General features: G+C 36.3%; 1 protein-coding gene across 3 annotated transcripts in view; it reads right to left on the bottom strand.

The window, feature by feature from the left end:
• Positions 1-21,388, bottom strand: part of LOC306857800 (uncharacterized protein) — a 50,471-nt gene that overhangs the window by 25,400 nt on the left and 3,683 nt on the right. The window contains exons 1-24 of one of the 3 annotated variants that reach the window (XM_079397963.1): positions 19,760-19,935; positions 19,569-19,677; positions 18,645-18,887; positions 18,137-18,376; positions 17,499-18,050; positions 16,984-17,405; positions 16,765-16,893; positions 16,466-16,663; positions 16,206-16,346; positions 14,821-15,081; positions 12,814-12,997; positions 11,469-11,635; positions 11,266-11,394; positions 10,335-10,510; positions 9,164-9,333; positions 8,311-8,535; positions 6,828-6,934; positions 4,551-4,751; positions 3,746-3,865; positions 2,951-3,132; positions 2,727-2,874; positions 2,172-2,346; positions 942-1,119; positions 299-425 (exon numbers count right to left, since the gene is read on the bottom strand). In XM_079397963.1, the coding sequence (XP_079254089.1) occupies positions 299-425; positions 942-1,119; positions 2,172-2,346; positions 2,727-2,874; positions 2,951-3,132; positions 3,746-3,865; positions 4,551-4,751; positions 6,828-6,934; positions 8,311-8,535; positions 9,164-9,333; positions 10,335-10,510; positions 11,266-11,394; positions 11,469-11,635; positions 12,814-12,997; positions 14,821-15,081; positions 16,206-16,346; positions 16,466-16,663; positions 16,765-16,893; positions 16,984-17,405; positions 17,499-18,050; positions 18,137-18,376; positions 18,645-18,879 (4,467 nt within the window). In that variant the 5' untranslated portion in view covers positions 18,880-18,887; positions 19,569-19,677; positions 19,760-19,935. Of the gene's footprint in view, positions 1-298; positions 426-941; positions 1,120-2,171; positions 2,347-2,726; positions 2,875-2,950; positions 3,133-3,745; positions 3,866-4,550; positions 4,752-6,827; positions 6,935-8,310; positions 8,536-9,163; positions 9,334-10,334; positions 10,511-11,265; positions 11,395-11,468; positions 11,636-12,813; positions 12,998-14,820; positions 15,082-16,205; positions 16,347-16,465; positions 16,664-16,764; positions 16,894-16,983; positions 17,406-17,498; positions 18,051-18,136; positions 18,377-18,644; positions 18,888-19,568; positions 19,678-19,759; positions 19,936-21,388 lie in introns of those variants that run through there. The other 2 variants (XM_079397964.1, XM_079397962.1) reach the window with 2 other exon arrangements.

Below are 21,388 nucleotides of genomic sequence, written 5' to 3'. Positions count from 1 at the left end.
CCGATGATCAGATTTGAGACGCACTGATTTTTCTAAAAAAAAAAATCAAGTAAACCGAGCTGCTTCAGTCCAGTAAGTGCTCATCTGTTTACTTGATAAAAACCAGTAAAGATTTGACAGAGAAAAGACACTTGAAGCACCAGCTGAAGCTGGACTTTTGTACTGTAAACTATCAATCAGACGATAGAAGGCATGGGTTTAGATTGTGTGTGACAGCTTTAACAATTTAAAATATAATACCGCAGGCTTTATAGGGTTAATAGTTTTTTGGCTGGTGATGCATGAAGAAGGTCTTCACCTCATTGAAGATGGTGATGGAGCGAAGGCGATGGAGGAAGAGCAGCAGAGAGGGATGAACGTCATGGAAGAGGTTTTTAGTCTGGTAGCTCTCGGAGCGCAGGGGCAGGTGGATCTTTGTAGCCCATCTACAATAAAAATAGACACCAAAGAGCCGTTTCATAACAACAATGCAAACAAAAAGGCAACTGTGATGCCTGAACTTTATTCTTACACTAGTAGTTTTAAGTAGGTTGCAAACTAAAACAGCCAGCATTCAAGACTCTACAATATTCTGACCTCTAACCGCTAAGTTTTCCTAAATTAAATAATTAAAAAATAATCATATTTTAATAAATATTGAAAATTAAATAAATATTTAATACATAAATTAAATAATTTAATTACACAAATAAATAAATATAAAACTTTACAATATATTATAGTTGCACTGTTTTATGGTGTCCTTGTTACAGTGCAAGTACACATTTAAGTACGGAGCAATGTTAATTAACTACATGTACTTCGGTTTAGGGTTAGTTGCAAGTAATTATGCATAATTTACAGTCATTACTAGAGAAAGTAGATGTAATATGGACACTAAAAGTGTTAGCCACATTTTCTGGCAGAGTGAGAACCCTAGGAAACTTGTGGGTTTGTTTAACCTCTGCTCTGCGATCTCTCTGGCGCTGGCGCTCACTGTCCGCTCCTGCTCCACCCAATGAGGCAGGATGTATCCCATGGGGCCGCTGTTCTTGTCAAATTGGATGTGGAAGCCATTGGAGTGGATCTCAGGACAGTCGGTGACTTTAAAAACTGATTTAAAGCCAATGCCCTTTTGACCTGTATAACAAAACGGTGCAGAGATTTGTGTAAAACAACACAGACATTGTTAATTAAGAGAGGTCTTTTCAGAGGTCTGCTGAGATTAGTGAGCTGATTTCAAAAGGAGGGACTCTTATTTTGTTAATACATGCATCAATCACTATGATAGACTGTATATATATATATATATATTTTTTTTTTTATATATATTTTAAAATGTCTATATACTTTTTATTGACATTTTAACTTGTAGTTTATTTTTTATTTTATTTTTTTACGTTTTAGGTTACAATAATAACAGTCTTTCAGTACTGATATTAGGACAGTGTTTACAACTTGGGGCTGCCAGATATTTCAGTGTGTAATTTAATTGATATTTAAATGGGTTTAAAAACTGAAAATGACATAACCAACATACATGCATGTTTCATGATCTGTAGCCAATAAATACAATCATCGCCGCATAAGCACCAGGGCTATTATAGTTAACTAAAACTAAAACCATAAAACTTCTGTTACTTGAAAGAAAAACTTTTACTGGAATAAAATAAATGAAAAAAAAAAATTAATAATAAGCTCATTTTCAGCTAGTTGACAAGACAACATTTCTCATTTGCATTTTGTTTAACTAAATGTACAAAAACGACAATCTAAAATAATAATTAATAAATAAAAATATTGAAAACAAAAGACAAAGTTACTAAAACTTATAAATTAAAATGAAAATAGAAAAATATTAACTCAAAATATTAATAAAAATGATAATATCTTATTAATACTAGAATAACACTGATAAGCATTCATCTGAAGTAACAGTCGTGTGCCAATCTCTGTTATTTTTATTATTTTGTAACTTCCTGAAATATTAAAATCGTGATATGCAGATCATAATCTGTACATTTGTGTACATGTTATTTCTGTATTTTGTGCAGCCCTACCGCAAACACTTTTGAATGTTGTTTAAAAAGATGAAACAGGTTTTGGACACCTGTACTGGACAAATTAGTTAGCAAGACATTTTAGCAAAACCACACATGGATTATCAAAACAACAGCACATAATTAAAGTACCGATGTAGCCATATTTGTGTTTTCCTTTGGTGCTCCGGCCCACGTCACAGATGGCACGGACATGGTTCTCCTCAAACCCACACTCGTTGTTCAGGATGGTGATGCAGTCCTTCTCCACCACAAAGGCCAGCGCCGGCTGCTCTCGGCCGTCAGGATAGCAGTTATCATCAGCGTTCTGCACACACAAACATCAGCTTCAGTGAGAGCTGCACGAGTCTGGATAAATTGAGAATCACGATTTTGTCATCTCAAATAGAGATTACGATTCTCCCACGATTCTAAACTAAATAATTTGTGACAAAATATTAATTGCTGCAGTATATTTAAAAGTGTCTAATTGATTTGAATGAATTATTAAACATACACACACGTATATTTATGTGTGTGTGTGTGTGTGTGTGTGTGTGTGTGTGTGTGTGTGTGTGTGTGTGTGTGTGTGTGTGTGTGTGTGTATGTATGTATGTATGTATGTATGTATGTATGTATGTATGTATGTATGTATGTATGTATATATATATATATATATATATATATATATATATATATATATCTGACCTGAATGAGCTCCAGCACGAAGTGTGTGTCTTTGCTGTAGAGTTCAGTGGAGAGCCGCTCCAGACTGCGGCCCAGTCTCGCCTGCTGCTTCCTCATCAGGTTCTGGCCTTCCTCGTTCAGCTCCACGCCGATGCCGAACTCCGTTTTCCTACAGCATCAGCAGCAACAGCATTAGCACCGAGCTAAATTATGAAAAGAGTGTGTAAACTACGAGCTGAATGAACCTTATGTCCTCTATGATGGCTTTGTGCTGATCCAGCTCGCCGTTCACTTCATCATCGGGCTGATCAGCAGTCGTTGAGTTTTCTCCGTCCTCTTCCTCACTGCTGTCTGTCTCTTCAACGTGTTCAGACACCAGCTCGTACATCTGCTCCTCTTCATCATCATCACCATCATCATCATCATCATCTAAAAGAAGAAACAATGCTTTCAGAATACAGTGCTTTAAAGGCTATTTTTTATTTTATTTCATTTTCAAGCCATATTTTTTACACATTTTATCATTATTTCCTGTTCTTTCATGTCCTTAATCCACATTTTTCAACACATTTTCTATCACTATTTTTATTGTTCTTTTATTTCAAGACACACTATTCAATTTATATTTTCTAAACATTTTATCACAACTTTTTTTTCATTCTAAGCCATACTTTTCTACACATTTTTATCATTTTTCTTTTAATTCATACCATATTTTTTTATACATATTAATCACTATTTTTATTGTTCTTTTATTTAGTTTTCAGACTTTTTTTTCTACACATTTTAAATATTTTTATTGTCATTTTATTTAAATTTTAATGTTTTCTTGCACCAAAATCATGGCCACTTTCCTTTCTCTTACTGAACCTAAGAATTACACAACAGACATTCAGACTTGATTTAACAGCTCCAGGTTTATCATGTGACTTCACACCATTTCTGAAATATTACAATCCTTATAATTAACTGAATGTCAAAGCGTAATAAGCCAATCATGCGCAAGAAAAGAAAAAAAAATATTAAAAGCATGTCTCACCCTGCTGATGGGCTCTTCTGGGGCTGCTGGAGGAAGTGCTGAGCTCTGTTTCCTCTTCATTATCCATCTCATTCAGACTCAACACTGAAGACATGTCACTCATGGAGTCCTCCACCACAAACTGCGCAGATTGCAAGGTGATAAAGTATAAATATGAACATATATAGTTGTTTTGCATTGCTTCTGTATTGTCTGAAGAATATCATTAATGACTTGAAATTAGGTCTGCATTTTGTATGGAAAAAAGTATTACAATTGAAAAGCTGCACAATTTGTCCAAAATTGAGATATATATATATATATATATATATATATCTCAATATGGCTATGAAAAATAAATAATAATATTATTATTTACTACTAATTAAAAATATTAAAATGAATAAAAGCTCAATTTGAAATACTATTATTTTCTCACTGTAAAAGTTATTTTAAAAAGAGTATTTATTTGCAAGAGTAAATATATTTTATTTTACATTACGGTAACTGTAAAATTACAATACTGATATTTATGGCTGCCGTAATGCCATAAATAACTTTTTGAACATTTTAAACAATCAAACTTTTATTTTGAAAGAAAACCTTCTCCTTTGTCACTTCTCATTATAAGTTTTATTTCGATTAATTGTACTTGAAATGAGATGAGAAGACTGTTACTGTATTTTGTATACTTTTGGACACGTTTAAAAGCATGCATTTGTAAAGGTACCAAAAGTTAAAATGGTCATCGTTAAGATGAATTTTGGTGCTTTAAAATCCAGTTGGAAACACTGTTCTGCTCAAACAGACGAGAAGGGAATCCAAACCTTCTTGATCTCTGAAGGCAGTTGAGGAGGAGCTGGCAGAAGCAGTTTGTCGTTGAAGTGGCTCCTCCACTCGGTGATTCCCAGCAGGAGCCCCATCTGATGCAGTTTGTTCAGGTAGCGTGTGTGTGAACGTGCAGCGTCCAGCAGCAGTGTTTTAGATCTGGCCTGACCAAGCACTTTAGACAGCGGCTCCAAAAACACCTGCACAGCATCATCAGAATCGCCAAAATATAAAAACACACATCCCATAGGAAACAGACATTTGAAAAATGTTTTAAAATATACATTTAAAAAATATAAAATAAAAATACTGTGTGTGTGTGTGTCTATATACAGTGCCCTCCATAAGTATTGGAACAGTAAAGACAAAAGTGCTGAACTTCTTAGCTGGTAAAACATCTATGTGTTGAATCACCCAATAATAAAATGTGACATTCTGTAGTTTTGTCTCATATTCATCTTTTAATCATATTTGTAAATGTCTTGACTCCACAGCCAACAGAGCAATTTTGTCTTTACTGTTCCAATACTTATGGAGGGCACTGTATGTATATGGGCAGTCGTGGCCTAATGGATAGAGAGTTGGATTTGAAACCCAAAGGTCGCGGGTTTGAGTCTCCGGTCCGGCAGGGATTGTAGATAATATACACACTAGTCAACATTTGAAGTGGATCAAAACCTTTAATCAAAGTTGTCCTAAAACCAAAACGCGTTGTTGTCTTAGGACAACTTTGATTCACTTTTTTGATCCACTTCAAATGTTGACTAATGTACACACACACACACACACAAAAAAATAAAATTTGAAAGTCCATCATATAAAGCAATCATGTCTCTTCAAAATATATGGATTAAACTACTTGATTAATAAGGATTACTTTAGAATCTCTATAAATTTCTTGAATCATCAATTTTGATGGACTTTCAACAGAGGAACACTAATTTCTCAGGTTTCATTACAAATATTTATATATATTATTTAAGGTTTAACAAGTAAATTAAACCTTAATATCAAAAATCTTAATATCAAGCATCAGTAAAATGATGACATTTTCAAATAACTATCCCTTTAGAGAATTATACAAAAAAATTATATATACATTATTGATCGCTGATTGATTGTTTCTGTCTGTCGTGCTGCTGAGAGGTTTGCGACTGTAGCTCCGTGTAGCTTCGCTTTTCTGTTGAATCTCTATCCCAGTGAAGACCCTGTCTCCAAGACGGCCACTGGGACAAGACTACAGGAACCAGATGAGTCCTGATTCTGCTTTAGCCTAGATATAAACTGCTGATTTTGTCTGGCCAGAGGAGAATGACACTATTTCGGCAAACTATTTCCCCGTCTAAATACTGTAAAGCTGATATAAAGCCACCCAGCTCTATATCAAGCCGATGTAAAGCTGCTTTGACACAATTTGCATTGTTAAGAGCACTATACAAATAATAGTGACTTGACTTATTATATATATATATATATATATATATATATATAATTTCCTAAATTATAATGACTATTTATTTTATTTAAATTTTTTTAAACATTTTTAAAATATACATTTTTATTTTATAATATTCTATATTTAATTGATACATTTTTTTAAACGTATATTATACATTTCTGTTTGCTATTTTTGTGTGTGAATTGGTATGCTGATTAAAGTTACTATCATTTTTAATCTGAAAATTACAAGTATCTCTTATTTATTTGATATGATTTGTCACTTCAGGTCATTTATAGCCGAGCAACATAAAACTTGATGCATTCAGGTGTGCATTCAAGCAGCTTCAAACGAGACTCATCCAATCATAAATATCCACTGATCTCAAAAATATATCAGCTGATTAACAGGCCTGTGCAATAATTGAGTCTATCGCTAATCATAAAGCAAATATCCAGCAGGGAAAGTAATATATGACCTCTCTCTGCACTTCGTGAACGTGTTGGTGTCATGAAAGGACTGAAGCAGCAGAGGCGTTCGACACTAATGATGTGACAGGAGAGTGAACCTCTAACCCTGAAGAATGACACTTGGCAACGGTCGTCATGACAACAACCTAGATACAGGCCTTAATTTCACAGAGAGCCTCTGGTACCCACCCACATCTCAGACTCGACTTTCCTATGGTGTCACAGTAATGATGGGAAAATGATCCTCCCCTATTAATATTTGACACACTACTGATCTCTCCCGCACGAGTCGAGCTGGTAGACTGATGAAAGCTGCTGCCTGCAGTATTTAATGAGGAGGATCTGAAGACATTCATTGGGTTCAGTACCTGCTGCAGGAGTTCCTTGCAGATTCTCGTAGGCATCAGCGTGACACATTCGAGCACAAACCGAGCCACACCACCGTATGAGTATCCGTCCTCCCCGGGCCTTATTTCTGTTTCAAACGCAGAACACAAACATGAGATTACATTCATTAATTAGGACAGGCTAAATTAAGACTTTAAGACCTTTAAGGCCTACAGAGATAAAACTAATAAATCATGCGGTTAGAGAACAATCTCAAAATAAAAATAATTCAAAAAATTTAAGAGAACACATTAAGTTCTCAAAATGTAAATGTCTAGGGAGCACAAAATGAGTTGTATTAGCAACATTACCCATTTCCATTACTTTTTAATTAATTTGACACACACACACACACGGCAGCTTAACTATGCCTAAATAGTGCTGTCAAATCGATTAATCGCACCAGATATAAAAGTTTGTTTACACATACCATATGCGCGTGTACTGTGTATATTTATATGTATATATAAACACATGCATCTATATATTTAAGAATGTAAACAAACTTTTATTTTGGATGCAATAAATCGATTTGACAGCACTATTCTTAAATCGAGATGACATCAAAAATGACATAAGTATTAAAATGGGGTGAATTTATGATAAAAACAACAAATTTCAGCTGTCAAATCAACTTGATTCAATGGGAAAACAAGATCTAATATATGTGACTCTGGAGCACAAACGCAGTCATCAGTAGCACAGGTATATTTGTAGCAATAGACAACAATACATGGTATACATCAAAATGATCAATTTTTCTTTTATGCCAAAAATCATTAGGATATTATGTAAATATCATGCTCCATGGAGATATTTTGTAAATTTCCTACCATAAATATATCAAAACTTCATTTTGGATTAGAAATATGCATTACTAAGGACTTCATTTGGACAGCTTTTTCTGCACCCTCAGATTCTAGATTTTCAAATAGTTGTATCACGGACAAATATTGTCCTGTCCTAACAAACCATACATTAATAGAAAGTTCATTTATTCAGCTTTCAGATTAATCTAAAAAACAAAATACGGACCCTTATGACTGGTTTTGTGGTCACATATTTCAAATTTTTGTTCTTTTTTAAAATAAACTCACTCAATTATGTTCAGTTTACAAAAAACAAGACTTATTCATTTTGCATCTCAAGTAAATGTATCTTGATGTTTAGATATTTGTACTTGAAAGCAAGACAAAAATGCTGACAAAGACATTAATTCTTTGCAGAGTATGCAACATTTAATGCTATAACTTTATGAATGTAAGACTTCCTGCTCTGATTTAAGAGTTCTTTAGGCATTAATGTGTGGAAGGCCAAATTAAGACATTTTAAGGAGCCGTGGAAACCCTGTAGGAAGAAGTTTCATCTGTGTTTATGGATGGAGCAAAGTCAGATAAACAAACAGTTTCAGGACAAAGTGTGACTGACAGTGAGTAAAGCAAGACAAGGTGTGCCAACACTTACCTTCCTGTGCGACTGCTACATTCAGCGCGCTCTCCATGTGATTGGCCAGGAGCGCTGTGGGCGTGTTTGGTATCCCATAAGCCACCACAATGGAGACCAAGTGTCCTGCGGTGCCGACGGGGTCCAGAGCCTGTGCCGCCTCTGAGAAGTGTTTGTCACCCGTGTCAGCAGTGACCCGCAGCAGGACGCCGGGAGAAACCTCGAGAGCCAGCAGCTCCGTCTTACCTGGACACACGAAGACTGCAGTGAGAATCAAAAGTCTTCTGCAAAAAAATGCATCTCAGATATTTTCTGGGATTTTGTCCATAATGATAATTAGCTGAATGTGTTTTTGTGCTGGTTTAGGCCTGTTGTGGGCAAGCTTGTTATATTTTTCATTTTCTGTGTGATGGTTAGTTCACAGCAGTAACAGAAATGAATGATTAACTAAAAACCTTGTTTCAAATTTTCTAATTTTATTAATGAATAGATCATATTTTGTGTCAAATGCTTATATTTAATCAATTAATTCAATTCGAATCGGTGTTATTTTAGTATTACTAAGATACTACTATTTTTATTATTATTCTAGTTTTTTTTATTATATTTGTTGTTTTAATTTTTTCAATTTTGTTGTTTTTTGTCTTTGTTTTTTTATGTCTATACATATAGCTTTTATTAATTTTTATAGTTTTACAGTTATTTAGTAGATCAAGTTAAATAAAATAAGAAATATTTCCTTACAGAAAATTTCACCTAGTAACATAAATTACATAGGATCATATCCATATTCATAATTCTTAATCATAGGAGCATTGCACATCCCTAATTTTCATTTATTTCTTTATGAAATGCTTCTAGTGAGGTGACGCACCACAGTACTTGTCGATGAAGTCCTTGAGAGGGCCGTGGTTGGGCTGAAACACCAGCTGCCACTGACTCCATTCCTCCAGATCCTGCAGCAGAGGAGCCGATAGCAAACTCGCCCGCGCCTGATCACGGCTCACCTCGCCCAGCAAACCCACAGAATCCACCACACACTCCCTGAGATCAAACACACAATCATGAGTCTCCAGCCAAACAATGTGTGTGTGTTAATCATTTCTCCAGCTACACTACCAAACAAAGGTTTAGATACGTGACAGAATTTGTGTCTATTTTTGTAAATGTAATTTAATTATTAGATTTCATTTTTCTAAATATTCAGATTTGAATTTATCTTTATATTTAACATTTGTACACTATATACTATATATATATATTTATATGCTATATACACATATAGTACTGTTCGATGGTTGGGCTCGGTAAGACACTTTTAAAGACATGTTTTTGAAAGATGTTTCTTGTAATATTTTTCATAATATGTTGATTAATCAATCACATTAACTGCAATTAAATCACATCAAAAACCTATTTTAGCTTAGAAATAACATACTACATTACTGCAAAAGGTTTCTATTCAGGTGGCAGATTAAATGCATTCATTTTTGAACACAGCTTTTTCTTTTAAACAAAACATACTAAATTAACGTTATATTGATAGCCCTAGTTAAAACAATACTTCTCTATGGACCTTTTGTTCTAAAAATATAATTGTAAATTATTATACTAGCTTTATTTTTAAATATTTTAATTTATTTTTATATTTAACATTTTGTTCAGAAGGAAAAACAGCCAACACCCCCCACAAAAACAAGCATGCATGCAAATTACAGTGAAGTGCAACAGTTATCGTACAGTGTCCGGCAGTAGTCAAAAAGGATTTAAACAGTGAATTTTGAATCAATTTCTTTATGTAAACTCAGAGGTGTGGATTTGGGCAGCAATTAAATTACCACATGACATTAGTGTTTGTCAAAAAAACAGTAGGTAATTTGGCTGGGAGTGGGAGAAAAACACAGACATAAAATCACCAACTAACCCCTGGAAATCAGGCTTTGCTCTGATCTCGTTTTACAGCCGTCCATTTACAGCTCACAGAGTTAGTTGTGCAGAGAGACAGGTGAGTGCTTGATGAAAAGCAGAGATTTTAACTGTCTTACCCTGAACCCATGGGCAGCAGAGGACACTCATAGCGCACTACACTAGTGACAGCGTCTCCACTTAGTTCCTTTTGCTTCTGGGTGCATTTGACAAGAAAACTGAGGGGCCCATGACCGAGCTCTCGACTATCCCTGATCCGGTAATGATTCCTCAGAGCGGCTTCAATGAACAGCAGCTGATCCAGAACAAAAACACAGACAAGACAGGGTTCATTCCTATATGTACTGTAACTTTTGCGGCAATTAACCCGTTTAACCCTGTAAAGCCTGACAAATTAAATTATAATATATATTTTTTTTTTAAATGGAACAGTTTCTTTGAAACTACAGAGCTCTGAGCACCAGAACGACCAGACATAGAGACAGTTTCTTCCCTCAAGCAATCCATCTCATGAACACTTGACATTAAACGTGGAACACACAACACTATTATATATTATTTATTCATTTCAAATTTGCACATATCAGACCTGTACACACCTAATTGTCTATATTATATATGAAACTGATGGAGAATCAAGTAAAGCTGAGCTGCTTCAGTCCAGTATGTGTTCATCTGGAAATATTAACAATATCAAAGATATTCTTGTGTTTACTTGATAAAAATCCGTAAAGATTTGACAGCAAAAAGATATGTGAAGCACGAGCTGAAGTTGGACACTTGCAAAAAAGATCTTTTACTTCATAAAAATAGTCTAAACTATCAATCAGACGACTGAAGGCATGTAGTAGATAGTGTGCAACAGTTTTGATCATGTTGATCATTTAGAGACAGGCTTTATAGGGTTAGAGATGCGTGTTTGTTCATCTGTGTAGGATGTTTCTGTAAGCAGGAGGCTGTCTTTGAAACATAATAATCAGAGTCGTGATCTGCAGAACCATGCAAAGATCTTTTGACATGTAACATGCACAGACAAGCTGTAAAACTCACTCTGCTGTCATCTCCCTCCCCGCACTGCTTGATGAACTCAAACACATCTTGTCTGCAAGGTCTGAAGCCATTCATTCCAGGATCCTGGCTGTCGATAGAGACGGCGCCCCCCGCTGCCTCCTGCAGGACCTGCGCCAAGACAAAGACCAGTTACGCTTCTACAGACACACCATGAGAAACCTCACACAAGTAGAAACGCACACCTTTTTGTTGTTGAAAATGAAGTCAAGGAAGGTTCCTTGCTGCAGCTGGCTGAAGTCTTTAAATCTGAATTTCTCTGCAATCCTCTTTTCCAGAGTGCGAAGGTGGGCCAGAGTCGGTGTGCTCTTGAAATTAGTGACACACTCTTGAAAATAGCTCTTCAGGTCAGCTACACAAAAAAAAAAAAAAATTACCATGTGAGAACAACTCAGAGATTAAATTTAACACAACAGGCAATAATGTATATGGATTTAAGTGTGAAAATTTGAACAAACATGGTTACTCAAGATGTAAAACTATAGCAATAGGAAAAAAGACAGATTTATACCAAAAACAATGCAGCTGCAAGCAACTTATCACAATAAAATTCAAAGAGTGTGACAAATATTCTCAGGTCTCACACTTGAGCAAAATCAAGTGAGATGTTAAATTGAATTTATTGCAATATTTTTTAGAATATGCTGATTAATTCATTACCTTAAATGCAATTAAATCATATATAATTAAAAAAACTGCTAAGAAAAGCCCCCCCCAATAAAAATAGCAAAAATTTCTATTCATGTATTCTATTCAGTATTAGTACAACAAATTATATCCATGTGACAGATTAAATGCAATTATTGAACAAATTTTAAAAAATAAAATGTACAAAATACATTAAAAATCTAATTACATTTACATGTTTTAATAAATTCAAAATTTAAAAAAATTAACGTTGCATTGATAGCCCTAGTTAAAACAATATCTCTATATGGACATTTTGTTAATTAAAAAAAGCTATATTTTTATATTTAATAGTAATAAATTATTAAATTAAATTTAATAAATAGTAATATTTAATATAATAGTAATTTGTGATTTGAATTTATTTTCATATTTAAAAAATGTTTCTAGTTCTAGTCTTTTTCTATCTTTATATGGAGTTTTTGTTCCTAAAAAACTAATTATTTTATATCTAACATTGCTTATAGTTTAAATAACTTTCTATGGTCCTTTTGTTCTAATTAAAAAAAAAATAACTTTATGTTTTAGAACAAAAGGTCCATAGAAAGTTATTATTTTAACTAAAAGCAATGTTAAATGTAAAATAAATTAAAGTAACAAAATCATTCATTTTTTTAGAACAAAAAGTCCATGTATAAATTATTTTAAAATACATAATACATTATAATATATATATAATGTATTAATTTACAAATTGCAATAGGCTTTCCAGACAGTGGAAAAAAATCACTTGCGATTTTTGTCTGTAAATGTCATCATACTGTCCTTTTGGTGTCACACTGTGGATGGTGCTAAAACTAAAAGGGGAGATTCAGATAACTGATGAAGTTAAAAAGGTGACACCTTCAGTAGGGAGCATCTCTGTGGCTCTCTCTTCTGTAGTTTTCTTTGCCTCTGCTTTTTTCTGTGGTTTTTCTTTAGCTACCAGGTCCTGAGGGGCGTCCAAGGAGCCACAGCATATAGCAAGCTGGAATAAGGCTCTAGCGAGCCTGTCTCTGTTTATACATAACAGGAACGTCTGAATAGTCTGAGGACACACACACAAAAAGCACAATCAGTTGCTTCCAGAACAGTTATGAAAGAGCCGTTGAAAACAAATAAATTACGAGCATTCCTTCAATATTCTCAGTCGCATTCAATTCATCAAACTAGAGCAGAAATGGCATGATTATATTCATGGATGTGCACCACCAGAAATGACCCAATCACATGCTAATCCCTCAAAGTGAATAAAGAAGGAAAGGTCAGTGAAAGCAGTGAGTGCAGGAGGACCATAAGGACTAATGATGCAAGTATTGGGAGACACATTTCTGGGTGGGATTAGTAGATGATGAGCATGACATCTCATGAAGAGAGCGGATGATCCCTCTCCTGCTCTCATCTGCCACCCGTTTACATCCTTAAACAGCTAGAAGGAATTACCAGTGCAATTACCAAGAACATAGCATGAAATAAGAGACACTATTTAAAGGAACAGTTCACCTAAAAATATAAATTCTATCATCATTCAAAATGTATGTAATATGGGTTTAGAACATGAGAAAGAGCAAGGTTGTGTTTCCATCAAAGCATTTTCAGCCAGCTGAATGATAAAGTCGCTATGATAAGGAATATCGGAAGTAATGTGACTGATGCATGGGCGAAAGCAATGTTTCTTTTTCATATCTATATCGGCGATAGTCCGGCAATTTCATCTGGTACAGACGTTAATAATTGGAAACAAGCAATATTAACTTCTCCCCCATTGCAGTTCATTAGTTTTACAAGTGACAGTTGGTTGGTGTGATATTTGTCCCGCTTTTCTTCTACTGTGATTGGACAGCTGGATAAAAGAGGACAGTGATGAGAGCCAATTAAAAACAACTGGAAGAAAAACACACTAAAGCACACTTTGGTGGACACACAGCCTTAAATGACGAAAGAACTTTACTTTTGGGGTGAACTATCCCTTTAAGAATCTCATTAGGGATAATAAGAAATGGGCACCCAACCTTGTTTTAGAAAAAGAAATGCTCATGTCCAGCAAGGGAAAATTATCCAGCATCATAAGCACACTCCTGACATAGAAGCTCTTCCAAACAAAATGCACCAAAGCAGCTTTGTGTTTGCCTATGCAAATCTATATCTTAGGGTGGTTGCAATTTTTGTACCTTTGCACCTGCATGTTTACTACTCAGGGCTGCGTTTCCCAAAAGCATCATAACCCTAAGTAAATCGTAAACCAATTGCCACCAATGGCCTCTACGATCAACTTAGCTTACGAGGCTTTTGAGAAACACAGCTCAGATTAGTTATCAATGTTGTAGTACTTGAGACCAGACTCAATCTAGAGTCTGTCTCGAGTTCAAATCCAAAACCTACTTTCATGTTCTTTGTCTTTTCATTAAGTCGTCTTGACTTAGACTCTGCTCTTTGCTATCGTGAGTTTCACATGACATTGATGCAAAACCAGTCTTTAATTACACCAAAGGAAAGCATATTTACACTCTGCGAATCAGTTAGTTAGACCTTAAACTCAGACTAAAGTTTGGTTTTGTCTAGTCTAAAGTACTACAACACTGTTAGGGGGTTTTGAAGAAACCTCTAGCCCCAAAGTATGGTCAGTAGTAATAGAAATTATTTCCTTAGCAAGCACTGCTACTAAAAAAAACAAAACAAACCAACATTTCTATTAGTATTGATCATACTAAGCAAGTAGCCACCCATGAAAAGCAGTCACAAAGGCGTTTCCATTGCAATTAGGACACATCAAACAACAAGAAAAACCAGACTGCAAACTCTTAAAATGGCTGAGCTTGTTTTGAAAAGACTAGATAAGGATCCTCCCGACATTGCCTTTAAGTTGCTTACCTTTGTCATACTCTTATTGAAAACACTTTCAGAATTGATGAAGACTTCCATGACTGCATCCGCGGCGGTCATATTTGCATATTTTTTCCTGAGCTCAAAGTTGCCAATCTGGGAGAAGATCACAGGTGCTTGGGCTGGATCCAGCAGGCTCTTCTTGATCTTAAACATTTTGGAATCCACCTCCTCCTGAATCTCCTTCTGAATGGCTTCTCTGGCTGCGTCCATGTGGCAAAACTCAGCAGCAGATGCCTTATTCAACGTCTAAGAACACAATATGTGAAAAACAATGCAGTAAAGTCTGTTCAATATAGGTGCTGGATTTAGCATGCATGGAATTATAAAGCAGCTAGTTCTGGTCCCCAAAATTGATTGGTTGCTCATTCCATGGCATTTAATTCAACAGCACTTGAACTTTTTATGGTTTGTAACACTTTGCGTGAGCGGCACAGATACCCCTTTTCCACCTACATAGCTCTTGTTCGGGTTCCTGGCCAATGTCCATTTCCACTGCAGAAGAGATGGTTCCGGGGCAGAAAGATCGGTTCAACTTCGGCCCTAAAAACCTGATGGACTTGAACCCCAGAACTAGTGATGTAGGGGGAAGGGGGCGGAGAAAAGCAATTCCTAATGCCGGTTTCAAACGGACAACCTACCAAACTGGCGCCTATAGTCTCTTGGGCAGTGCGCCGATATATAGTGCTGCTGCGCTTCGGGTGTCCCAAGTTCAAGTCCCGGCTTAGGGACCTCTCCCAATCCCCCCGCCCTCCCACTTTCCTGTTTTCTACATAGGACTACAAACACCAGAAAAAAGAACCCAACACATGTGGAAGTGGACAAAACAATAAAATTGTGCACTACGAGGTTTTGGACTGTATACTTGGACACTGACCTGCAACACATAGATGTAAAAAACACAGCAATGAAACCTGTTACTTCACTGTCTATTAGGCTCCAGTTCACCCAACTGAGAACTGGCCGAGAGCCAGGATTGGCACAGGAACGCCGTGAACCATGTCGATGAAAAGGGGGTAAGAGTGTGGAGCAGAGTTATGTGATTTTCCCTAGAGCAGGGGTAGCCAATTCTGTTCCTGAAGGCCTACCTTTGTGCAGACTTCAGATTTGACCCTGCTCCAACTCACTTGTCTGTAATGTTCAAGTAATCCACCTTGATTAGCTGGTTCAGGTATTTGATTAAATTTGGAGCTAAACTCTGTAGGATGGTAGCACTTCAGGAAAAGGGTTGGCTACCCTTGACCATACCAATAAGGTCATTGGTCACATCTCCATCTTCCAGAGTTTTGAGAAACTGTTTAAGGATGTATTTTCAGTGTTTTGAGGACTGAACCATAAACTTCTGAAAGAGGGGTGGTAACAACTAATCTTACCGAAATAGGCAACCCAAGACTCTGGATTCTGATGCCAAGTTCATACGGTGACTCACAGCTGTACTGGTCTGCAAGGTGCTTCAGGAAGTCAGCAAGGTCAACTCTAGGTGTCTTGCTTTTTCTCCTGAACATTCGGAGACTCTAAAACAAGCAGAAAACCATAACATTCAATGAGTGAGAGTGAGTCAAAGTGGATGTACTCCTCCTCTCGGTTATGTTACAGGATGGTCAAATACGCAGCCAGTCCCAACCAGACTCACCCTAAGAATATCCACTGTCGCAATCTGATGTACATCATCATCTTTAGTATTTGTATCTATTCTGAACATTCGGTGAATAAGAGGGATCTTGCAGAGAGGGCCCAGATAGAGTTCTTCAAAGCGTCTTTTGTTCTTCAGGTTGGCCAAAGCCTGTCCCAATTCGTAAAGCGTGCATACAGAGGAAACCGCTTCCACTGACTGATTTAGAAAGAAACACAAGTTTGTGATGTGAAGATGCCATTTCAAACCTGTCAATCAGATCATAAACCTACACCAAAAGGTTGTTCAGGACCTTGTACCTCAATATAAATATTGATCTCCTTGATGCTGCGCTGAAGTTCCTGCACTGCAGGTAGATTTCGACGAGCGTCAATATTCAGATCTTTCAAGTTGGACACTTGTAGAAGTGAACAAACTCTGCTGATCACCTTCACAACAACACAAAATAAAATTTAGACATTTTGACATTGTGAAGATCAAAAAAATTGTTCTGGTTTGTTATTTTACTAGACACAAACCCTCTCGATGGTGACATGCTCTCCTTCGGCAGAAAGGGCTCTCATAACGTCCTCTACCAAACAGTTCACATCCTTTGAGCTCATGGCCTTTCTCCGTCTCCCAACATTGTCTTCATCTTCCAACAAGGCTTCTGCTGCCCTCATGTTAGCACCATGGACCTCTCTCACTTGGCTGTAGTAGGACTCATTGAAGACAGGCCCCCTTCCCTCCTTCATCTTCTTCTCCTCAGTTTTGGACAGCGTAGTACCAAGAACTGGGAAGTCACTAGTGGACAGATTACTAGTTGTTGCCATGGGTGGGACGGCTAAACTTTGAAACCGAAGCAAAGGGGATCCTGCCTTGGACCGGACCACTTGTTCATTTACCACAACGGGCATGGGCTGAACCTTCTTTACTTCCTCAACAATCTTCTTTTGTGCTGCTGCAAGAATAAAGTGGATAAGGTGTTGTCGTTTTTTTAAGATTTAAGAACATGGAATAATGTATTAACTTTTAAAAAAGTATATTCTCTTACTTTCAAAGCACTTTGCTCCTGCTGGTTTATTATTTACAACAAGACAAGAGGAAGAAAGCTGTTTAGCTGTATGATTGTCATACAATGACATGTAGAGATCTAATGGAAGTGCTGACCCAAATAGGAGGAAGTAGCCATTCTGCAGTTCAATAATGGAATGCCTTGCAGCTGGATACTTTTTTATAACCTCTTTAACTTTATCCATCAGTTCCTCTTGCGTCATTTCACTACCTCTTTGAGCAAAGTCAGCTCCAAAAGTAATCACAGGTCTTGTTGGGTTCGCAGGTGTCGAGTCATTGTTCACTCTTGGTAGGTTTGCAGGTGCTGCTCTGTGATTCTTGTGGAAGACTCTCTCTTTCTCCACCAATAGCTCATCACTCAGAGAATCAATGAAGGCGGCGACTGTTTTGAAACCAAACTCTGAAACAGCGAGGTTCCGCCGATACTTTTGACTGAAAAACATTGACAACCTCCTAAGAGGAATGCCTGTGGGATGGTCCTTAACCAGCTCCACAACGTCTTTAAAAACCCCATCAACATGCACGGGTTGTGCTGAGAAAAGCATAAAAAACATATGAGGACCACGTGAGAGTGAATGACACAACTATTATATTGCAACATAAGCAACAAATCGTTACCTGCAGGGGTTGAAGCTTCAGACTTGGCAATCCTGTAGTAAATTTGGCCATCTTCTACACATAGCTCTTGGTTGAGAGAGTCAATGAAATCTGCTATTGATGAGAACCCAAGTTCTTTCTTTCTCAGAGGCCTCCCATATTCGCTATTATAAAAGACTGCCATTTTTGAAAGAGGAATGCCTTCCTTGTGGCTTTTTACCAAATCGACGACATCCCTGCATCTTTTTTCAAAGTCTTCACCTGAAAAAAATGTGACCGCATTGTCACGATAAATTAAGGAATTGGAAGTAGGCTTTCCTGACAGTATAACAAGTGATTCACTACTTTAAATCCTACTCAGGTTAACATTACACTACCTTTAATCTGTTTCTCAAAAATGCCTAATGTCCTTCAAAACAGGAGTCCACTACTTCTGTTTTTATTTGAGAAATCCTTTACAAAACTTATTTCTTTCTTAGTTACATTAATGGATATAATGAATCTAGAAGTCACGTTGTAAAACCAGTACCTGTAAGAACGATGTTGCTTTTGTGAAAGATCACACCATCTTCCACCAACAGATCCTCGCTAAAGGAGTCCACAAAGGTTTCCACTGATGGGAACCCCAGTTCGGCAGGCAAAAGGGCCTGTTTATGTTTCTGAGCAAAGACCTCTGCTAATTTATTAAGAGGAATTCCTTGAGGATGCTTTTTCAATAATTTGATGACTTTCTTGCGAATTGCGTTCTTAGGAGCATCATCCATATTTACAGCTGTAAAAACATTATTCAGAGAAGAATTAGTTTAGACCTAAATAAATGATCATTTGGCATTCATCTTCGCAAGATGTTATGAATATCAAGTTCCTCAGAGACAAAATCAGCAATGATTAAAAAAAAAAAAAAGCATAAATCAAATAATTTTTTATCTCCAAAAAATAAATTATCATTGGCATCAAACGTTTTCTTAAGTGATGAAAATCAATGGCTTGGGATAATAATTAATCCCTAATATATTGTATATTAGAAGTTATAAATATCATAAACTAATCAGGAAAAACTATGCATTTTCAAAAGCAGATTCCCTAAAAAAAACTACATCATATCTCAGTACTTAATAATGCAGCTCACAGTCACGGTTTATAATTTATGACCAAATAAAACTAATAACACTTTACAATAAGGTCACATTAGATAATTCATTAACTAACAAGCATTTATCAATCTTTGTTGATGTCAGTTGACAGAAATACAATTTTCTTTTAGTTTACAATCTATTAAGAATTACTAATACATTGTATGTTAATGTTGAAATTAAAATTAACAAATGCTGTTTGTTTTGTTTTAGCAGTTAACTAATGTTAACAAATATATAGTGCTACTATATAAACCTTTTGAAATATACTAAGAAAACAGAATGGAACAAGATTATTTAAATAATAGCATAAGTCTTACCCCGTGTATGTACTCGGTGAACGCCTGTCCAAACTGAATGCCTAATTTATTGTGTGTTGCTTTATACTAGTCTCTCCCTTCATCATACAGTGCATCATGAGAAACAAAACTGAAAGTCATGCAAATTAATTCAGTATTACTCTCATTTCTAGAAAGCAAAGCAACCATTATCTGTCTGAAGAAGATCCTACCTGCTTGACCAGAGACCGTTAGAAATGTTTAAAATGCTGAAAGACTTCATATCAACACAGAGAGCATGTAATGTGTTTGTGTGGAATGATTGAGGAGGGCATGAGTCACAGGCTTAGGTTTCGTTTTCCTGCATACGCTCTCTCTCTCTCAGCTGATCTAATACTCTCTGTGTTCTGAGAGAGAAGTCATGTGACTCAGTTCAGTTTCCAGCTAGAGCTCGAGATAACATACGCAGTTACATTTCCTGAAACATGATACTTAACTGGCTTGCCAATTAAAGGGATAAGGAGGAAAAGAAAAGCAAAAGACTGTTGATCCCATACTATGGAAGCCCGTTCCCACCAGCTTAAGAAAAAATATAATTCTGTAAATCATAATGAGAAACTTTCTCATAATGACTTACTCAAAAAAATAAAATAAAGAAAATGCATGAGTGACGGCACGCTAGCGATATCTGCTGGTCAAAGCCATGCAGCTTGTTTTGTAATCTAAAACTGTATAATCTATCATTAAATAACGATTTCAGATCAATTATCTGCATGTAGTCTTTTGTTACTCTGCCAGACAATGAAGTTCATGGCTTCAGATATAGAGGAATATATTCCAACAAAAATCACACGCATTTTATTAAGAATTGAAAGCCATTACACATATAAACTTAACTTTCATTTCGATGATTTGTTCATTTTTATTAGCTGTCACTTTCATGCATCACATGCATAAGCCCACAGTAGCCCAATCAAGTCTCGCTAGCACAAAGCATCATTGTTCGTTACCACGGCAACCGCTTGGTCTTCAGCATCCCACACCGCTTCTTGCAGGACATGTGAAAGTGAAAAATGCTTAATGTGGCTTGAAGTACAATGACTAATTCAGGATAAAGTATTATTGATCATGCATACAGGCAAGCATAAGAACCCAGAATTTGAACACAACACCCAGTTGCATGTTAAGCGTTTTCCTGTAGAAAACCGTTATAGAAAATGCTGCATAAGAGTTGCTGTTTTGCGTTGCATTCATATTTTGCGTCCACCTGAATGCCTGAATATACAGTATGCATGATCATTAAGTTACGTACTGAATTTGGTTCAATCTGTCTTTGTACTTCAAGCCACGTTAAGCATTTTTCAGGTTAAGCGTTTGTCCTGCAAGAAGCGGTGTGGGATGCTGAAGACCAAGCGGTTGCCGTGGTAACGAACAATGATGCTTTGTGCTTTTGAAATGAGATGGCTTACTGTATGAAGCATGTGATGCATGAAAGGGACTGCTAATAAAACTAATAGATCAATGAAATAGACATCTATAAATTAAGTTTATATGCGTAATGGCTTTCATTTCTTCATAAAATGCCTGTATTTCTTAACTGAAATATTAGTCTGGAATGTTTGAAGCCATAACTATCTGTGAGAGTAACTTGCTGGTACGTGCTACAAATTAACAAGACTACATGCAGATAATTGATCTGAAATCGTTGTTTAATGATAGATTATACAGCTTTAGATTACAGAACAAGCAATGTTTGCGGTGTTCCTGCATGGCTTTGACCAGCAGATGTCGCTAACGTGCCGCCACTCATGCATTGCGCATGCGCGGAGTATTTTATTATTAATTTTTTTAGGAGCAAGTCA

This window comes from Barbus barbus (assembly GCF_936440315.1).
Source record: "Barbus barbus genome assembly, chromosome: 38".
Taxonomy (NCBI): Eukaryota; Metazoa; Chordata; class Actinopteri; order Cypriniformes; family Cyprinidae; genus Barbus; species Barbus barbus.
The sequence above is the reverse complement of the archived record's forward strand: the minus strand, read 5'-3'. Positions and strand labels throughout refer to the sequence as shown.